The sequence below is a fragment of the Miniopterus schreibersii genome (assembly GCF_964146895.1).
Source record: "Miniopterus schreibersii genome assembly, chromosome: 14".
Classification (NCBI taxonomy): Eukaryota; Metazoa; Chordata; class Mammalia; order Chiroptera; family Miniopteridae; genus Miniopterus; species Miniopterus schreibersii.
The window spans coordinates 31,631,630-31,639,422 of NC_138114.1; the positions used below are offsets into that span (position 1 = coordinate 31,631,630).

Consider the following 7,793-nt stretch of genomic DNA (forward strand, 5'->3'; position numbering starts at 1 on the left):
CTCTAAGGCAGGGGGTTCTTACCCTTAAAGCTCCTGTCCCACCCAAGTAACCAAGCCAATGAAGAAGAGAGCGTGGAGTCTTAGACACCTCACTGACTTTCTTGCAATTATTCGTTGGCCCACATTACTGAATTACTTAAAGCAGAATAAAGGTGTGTAAACAGGGACCACAGGATTGGCCAGTGATGACCAGCATGTCCCTCATGTGATGTTCCCTAGGTTCAGTGGCACTGCAGGTCCCGGATGATTGCGGGGGCCAATTTCTACATCGTGGGCCGGGACCCTGCAGGAATGCCCCACCCTGACACCAAGAAAGACCTGTATGAACCCACTCACGGGGGCAAGGTGCTGAGCATGGCCCCTGGCCTCACCTCTGTGGAAATCATTCCATTCCGAGTGGCTGCCTACAACAAAGCCAAAAAAGCCATGGACTTCTATGACCCAAAAAGGTAGGTGTTCAGAGGAAAATTCTTTAATCAACATCTGTACAGCTAGAATGTTGAAGCACAATTTTGGCCCTTTGGAAAACTCTCCAGGGCATCTCCACGTGCTCCTAACTGGACTGGGAGTACCTCGCAGGCCGACACCTGGTCTTATACATTCTGTGTTCCCTGAAGTTGAAGCACAGGCCCTTGAATATAGGAGGTGACCCATAAATGTTTCTTTTTGAACATACATTCCTTGAGCATGCAGAATGCCTGGCACATTGAGTGAAAGGTCAACACAGAAGAAGATTTTAATGAGCATTACTGCGCACTCACCATGCTCAGAGCTCACAGAAGCAGGCAGAGCGTCCTGAGTCACTTCCCAGGGAACAGAGTAGACACAGTAAACATTGAATGGATAGCTGGCATTATGTCCCCTTCTTCTGCCAAGTACCTTTATTGAACTAAAGATTTAGCAAATTGCCCTTTTAGAAGATGCAGCATTTTACAGAAGGAAAAAATGTCTCAGAACACATACGCTACCCCAAGAATCTTTAAGGAAGATGTTATTTACCTACGTGGAGTTCTTTGTTTCTACCCTGTGACAGGCACAACGAGTTTGATTTCATCTCAGGAACCCGCATGAGGAAGCTGGCCCGGGAAGGAGAGAACCCCCCGGATGGCTTCATGGCCCCCAAAGCATGGAAAGTCCTGACAGATTATTACAGGTCCCTGGAGAAGAGCAACTAAATGCCCTCAGCTCCAGTTTCTCTCTCACGTGCTACCTGATTCCCTTTTCTGTTTGCGTAATTAGATGCTTTGAATCCAATTGTTTCTCAATGACTGATTTTAGTGTTTTATAATGAGGTAAAAATTGTGTATAAAATTTAAAGCCAACTTCAATATATACAAAAAAAAGTCAAACTGAAGACCAAATCTTAGCAGGTAAAGGGAATACTGTCATCATTTTAGAATGAAATTAATTGCATTGTCTACTGCATCTGAGCAGGTAGGTCTTAGATTTCTTAAAGCTTTGACCACATGTCTAGTTTACTTGCCAAAAAGTAAAGCATATTTTCCAGCTTAACTTTCACCAACCTACACTCTCCCAATGTCACACACCAGAATAAAATAAATCAGAAAGGGCAGCTTCTTCTATACACCTGACAAAAAATAAATAAAATGCCTTACCCTGAATGGGGTGTGGCTCACATCAGGTTCTTCCTAATATTTCTCTTCATGCTCTATACAGCCCTACTGCCCAGTCTCCTAGATGCTGAAGTAGGACCTGGCTAGCGAATGTGTGAAAATGTGAATTTACTCTCAGAGATCTATACAACCTACTCCTGCCACTAAAATGATATTACCTAATAAGAGAAGTCTCAATGCACTTCTGTGACTAATATAACTCCAGTTAAACGATGTTGTCATTAAATAGCGTAGAGTGCTTTGATGAAAGACTTCTACCCAGGGCCGTCTGGCAATACTGTGGAAAGTTAGTTTTCCTCCTCTTGGCTGTAGTCATTGTGTCCTACAAAGAGGCTGTGCCTTTAGACTGCAGCAGCTGCAGCTACAACCGAAAACCATTCACACCATCAGACTGGTGAGCTGCTGGGACTGGAAGAGACCGCAGAAAGCATCGGCTCCAACCCTGTCGCCTGACAGGTGACCAAACTAAGATGAAGCATGAGCATATGCGTGGTGAGCTGCTGGGCATGGCAGTGAAAACACAAAATCGGCATAATTAGGAAGGACTGGTGGCACTGAACGAGCACCCAGGCCAGGTGACTCCCAGTGTGAGCTGGGTCTACGCCATGTGACACAGGAACTGGGCCTGATTCCCCTCAAATGTATATTGAAGCTCCTTGAATGGAGGGCACTTAACAAAGCAGTCTCCTTGGATGCTGAAAGGTCCAGTTTTTAAAACTCAGCTGATTGCCCAGCCGGGCATGGCTCAGCGGTTGAGCATCGACCAGGATCCAGGAGATCGTGGTTTGATTCCCCGTCAGGGCACATGCCCGGGTTGTGGGCTTGATCCCCAGTCGGGGGCGTGCAGGAGGCAGCCAGCCGATCAATGATGACTCTCTCATCATTGATGTTTCTCTCTCTCTCCCTCTCCCTTCCTCTAAAATCAATAAAGATATTTCAAAAATTTCTAAAACTCAGCTGATTTTTGCAGTTGAAAACAAACAAAAAACTTTTTCCAAAGATGTATTGCTGGTTCTGAGACACTCGACTTCTCTGATGGCTTTACTTCCTGGGAGGCAATCTTTTGGACTTTATGGGTAATTCCGTGTGCTAAGATATATATGAAGAAACAATACCTTTTGTACATTGGTCTCTCTGGAAGAGACAAACTGGAAAGAAAATACTGTGATTTTAAAATATTGTTTTTTTAAAAAAATGCTAATCTTAGCTCGTGAAAGTTCTTTTGAGAATAATGTACAATGGCCACAGCAAAGTGTAACTGTCTTTAATAATAGAGTGCCTATATTCATTAATCAGAGGTACTCACACTGCCTTTTTTAAAAACAGCGTATTTATTGAAAACATGAGACAGGATGTAGTGCCTTAACCCTGTATTTTGTGATTTTTAAATATATTTAAAACTGCTCTTCTGCTCTAGTATCACACAGTCCAAATGACTATTTGTATGTACAACTGATGCTTGTCCTGATTTTAATAAATTTCTCTAAATGAAGGCTGAACCTTGTCTGCTTGTGACACTGAGTGTGGGTTGACCACGTGACTGCTGAGGGCTGTGTGACTTCATATAATTGGAAAGAGTAGCAACTCCCTTTCAAACCATAATTACCGGGCCATTTGCCCTTATCCATATCATTTCAAGAACTGCTCTGGCTGTGAATGACAAGCCCTACAGTGGTATTTTCAGAGGGGACTGAGGTCTTTAGGGACCTCACCCCAGGATTTCATTGCCTGAAGATCTGATTTTTTGTTTTTATACCTTGTTCCCGTTTTCCAACGTGCCTGCGGGGTTGGAAGCAGCTGTGTTTCTTTTCCCAGTAACTCCCACACCTTTACTACCTTCAGCAATTGCTACTTTCAGTGGCCTTCAGGAAGGCCTGCATTTTGATTTTCTTCCTGCTTGAGTCCCCTGCCTCCTTTTTGTCCTGAAGGTTTAATGAAAATCACTGCTGCTGGTCCTCGCTCCAAATAAAACTGGTGTAGTGGCCAACTCAAAGCTCCCACGTGGTGCCCCTCCCTTTCTCCCAGGCTCCTTCCTCCCCCTCCTAGTGACTATTATTCGGACAATGAAGACATAAGTGGTGCTGAGGGAGTGTGCCAAACTGTACTGGGCGGGTGAAGAAATCTCGGAAAGGCATGTGTAAGTCATTCGGTCAGATATTGCCAGACTCATAACTATACCAACACTTGTATCAGGCCACAGGATTTCTTTCCAACCCATATTCCCTGCAAGAAACAAACCTTGGCTACTTGAGTACAGACACGTCCGTTTTTCCATCTTCCTCCTTTCTATTACCTTTTAGGTCGAGCCCCGGTAGGTAACCAGGAAATTAGATGGTCACCAGATCAATCAATTGTTCTTATGTCTAAAGGTCTGAAGGAATAATAGTGCAGCTTTTGCCTGAGGTTTTGAATGATACAGGTTCTAATATTTAAGCATATCCCCATTTCCAAAAATGGATCAATTATCAAGAATTGACTATATAACTATTGAAAGAGTAACCACTTATTTTTTCTTTCCCCTAGCATGAATTTAATTCTTTGGTCAATATTAACCATAATGTATTGGTCCACTCCTAATACACATTAACCACATAATGAAAGTGATATACAAGCCATTCACTAATAGACACTGCAAAGAACTACCTAATTTCTTTGCTTATAATTGTATTGAAAGTATTTCTAAAAATAAATGGGTCACTGGCTAGTTTGGACATTTTAGTTTGATACAGAAAAATCAAGACAAAATAAAAATAATGCTTTTCCATCTCCAGTCGGGGTGCATGCTCAGGGTGTGCGCAGGAGACAGCCAATCAATATCTCCCCCCCCCCCCCGCCCCGGTCGTCTCCCTTCCTCTCTCTCTAAAATCAATAAAAATATTTTAAAAATAATAATAGTTTTATTACCTTCAAATATATAAGCAACAAACTGGTGGACACAGCTCTTTCAATGTCATATATATATTTGCAATTGCTGGCATCAAAAATACTTCATTTGGTAAACTTAAATATGGTTGGTTGGTTTCAGAAGTTTAAACTTGCTCTGCACCTATTTTACTAAAATATGTGAAAGTTCTTGTAAACTGGTATATATTATAAGAACTTATGGGTGAAGATCTTGATTTATGCTTACTGCATAACCCTGCTTTCCATAAGTAGTTGAAAGGTCAAGTTCAGCTCAGCGAAAGTGGAAATAATAATAGACTGTTTTCGCGTAAACAAATCCAACACTGATGTGGTATTTTGAACTAGTCAAAAGAATGGCCTCCATAAGTGTGTTCACTAAGAACCTACATTCATGGAAGAAATTAATTCCATTAATCACTATGGAGGTTATTTCCCCTATCCTATCTTCAAATCATAAAAATAATTATATAAAGTACCATATCTTTGGATATTCAAGGTCAACAACCAAAGGAAAAAACTTACAGCTCCAACAGAGCCCAGGAAATGGAGTGTCTATGATTTGCCTACCCCATGGCGCGTTTTATAATTGGGCCTATTAAAACAAGTCCACTTACCAAGGCCGACACCCCTCAGTAGCTAAAAAAGCCACCCACTTTAGAAGTCCTGATGATCAGGTCAGTATTGTTAAGGGCCCTATATCTGTCTATCAATGTGGCCAGTGTGCTGTTTAGTGAAAAGCACATCTATTTCAATATTTCCATTGTATAGATAAGAAAATGGAGCTCAGAATCAGAGATGACTTGTGTAGGACATGATAACCTACAGCCAGATTCACCTCCTAGCTTCCATAACATTTTCATGGTTCTTAAAACAACCCCAGAAGGTACACATTATGATTCCTATTTACAGATAAGGGAACAGGTGCCCACAGAAGAAAAGAGATTTTGCCTAAGGCTACACTGCCATATGTAATAAAAGTTCCACAGCCGGGATCGAAACCTATAAAGCTGAAAATGAACTTTACACGACTTATAATAAATACCTGTACAATTCCTTCTGCTAGAATGTAGAAGGATGGGAAAGACCTTCACTCCCATAGTAACAAGAAAAATCCAGAAAAAATAAAATAATACTTTTTCTACGAGGCTAGCAAACAGTGGATGCAAGTAATTTTTTCCCAACTTTCTTTCAGGGAGAAATAAGCCCTTCAAAGTTGAGCAGGCAACCTTGGTACTTTTTCATATGAGGGCAGACTCCTGAGTCTGGACATAGTACTCAGAAGGGCAGGCCAGACTAGATGGAGACTTCGCAGGGGAGAATCCAGCCAACACTCAAGACAATAGTGATTGAAACCTGGAAACATTCAAAAACAACCTGCCAGGTTAGACAGTCCCCCTTCCCTGGATTTTGCAGAGAAAATGACAGAAGAGGCCTGGAAGTCTTGCGCATTCTTGTGGTGGCTGGATGCCAGAAACCCGTCAGAACTGAAACCAAAGAACCACAAACATATAAACCTGCAGCCCAAATCCCTTCCAGCTCAAACACTGCTAAGATCAAAGGCACCTGCGGGGGGTGGGGTGAGGGGGTGGAGTCAGCCCCGTCCGCGCAATCTTATTAAATAAAGCTACAGTCCAGAGCCAGCCTAACTGGACTCTAGAAGGAAGGGGGACAATCAGTCCTTCACCCTGCCTATCAGAGGGAAGAGCTTACTCGCCCTGTAAATAAAACAAAAACCAGTATTATGCTTCAGTCTCCACTGTCCTTTTTTATACCCACTACCTGGAACAATATATAGTACAAGTTAAAAAGTGATCACCTAGCTAGAGTTGGGCACACCATCAAGAGCTCATGGCACTGGATCGAGCAGACGCTGGCAGCCTGTCCACACACGGCTCATACTTCAGCACGCCCACTTGAGTTACAATACTGCCTTCATTTAGCATAAGCTAGGGCTTCATGTGACCAGCTGGCCATGTGTCATTTTTTTGTGCACCCAGCCACCTTTTCCCACAATACTGTTTCCTCTGGATGAAATACAGCTCTCCTTTTGCATTTAGTCTTGATGAGTCAGTAAATCCAGATATTTGCTCTCAAACCATTTAAGCCAAAGGAGTTCCTGGAAGATCATTCTCTCAAAAGCTCCAGGACTGCCAGGGGTGACTGCTGACCTGGGTTTGCACTCCCAGGACTTTGAATCCTGAATAATGGTTGGGAATTCATTTAATTCAATGGAGGAATAAAAGCAAGATTTTTATATAATACCTGATTTTTTAAAAAAACACCTTCTGGAACTTTCTGAGTTTCTATGCTAAGCCCAGTTCTTTAGCTTCCCTTTTATCTTATGAACTCCCTATATCCTTCAAGTAAATTCTTATTGCTTAAGTCAGCTAGAGTTGCCCTCTTGCAATAGAACCCTAAATGGTACCCAACACTATGGCCCAACAGACGATGCTTATCTCCCTCGGACATATCTGTGAAAGACTGACGCTGGATGATATATTATCATCCCGTGTCGGTATCTCGGTTATTCTTAGATTTTTGGAAGTTAGGGAGGCATATACCATTGTGTTCTATTTCAGTTCCAAGCTCTACATGCCGGCAATTATTTCAATATGTTTGGCTCGAGTTTTAAAGCTAAGCTGTCACGATTCACAAACCTGTCCTTGGTGTCCACATAGGCAATCACATCCACTGGAGTTGTATTTCAAAGCACAAAAGCTCACAACTAAAAATGTTCTCAAGCAGATTTATAACTATAAATATTAGACAATCACAAAAATATACTCCCAGTTCAGTGTTTTGGTAATGAGAACTTTACAAGCTGTTAAGTTACAATAGTGCAAATTTTACCAGTGTTACTGAGGATATTCTTTTTATACTTATTGCTAAATGGTTTCTTTTAGGTTTGATCTCATTTGCATCTGGTGTGCTATACATCCGCTCAATACAGATTCATGAACATGTCTTAGAATTTTCACCTGCAAGTGTAAGGAGAGCTTTAACTTTTGAGACAGTAAGGGAACTCTATCTTTGATGACTAAATCGACAGCAGATACAATAATGAAGTCCCTCTAGAAATTTGCGTCAGCTCTAAAGGAAATGATTCGATGGCTTTACTTGAGGCTTCTAGCTAGTGCTGAGGTTTTAGTCATGCAGGATATATGCTCAGCGTACCAGAATTCTATTCGATATCCTGATACTGACCTTAAGAGAAGCTAAAAAGAGAATTCTAAAATATACATCATTCATTTTCTT

The 7,793-nt window shown here is 41.8% G+C and overlaps 1 protein-coding gene across 4 annotated transcripts in view; it reads left to right on the forward strand.

Annotated features, from left to right (window-relative positions):
- The window catches only part of PAPSS2 (3'-phosphoadenosine 5'-phosphosulfate synthase 2), a 61,757-nt gene extending 58,626 nt beyond the window's left edge, over positions 1 to 3,131 (forward strand). For all 4 annotated transcript variants that reach the window (XM_081157989.1, XM_081157990.1, XM_081157987.1 and 1 more), the window contains exons 11-12: positions 220 to 449; positions 1,034 to 3,131. In XM_081157989.1, coding sequence (XP_081014115.1) covers positions 220 to 449; positions 1,034 to 1,175 — 372 coding nt within the window. In that variant the 3' untranslated portion in view covers positions 1,176 to 3,131. The remainder of the gene's footprint in view (positions 1 to 219; positions 450 to 1,033) is intronic.
- Positions 3,132 to 7,793: the final 4,662 nt, after the last annotated feature.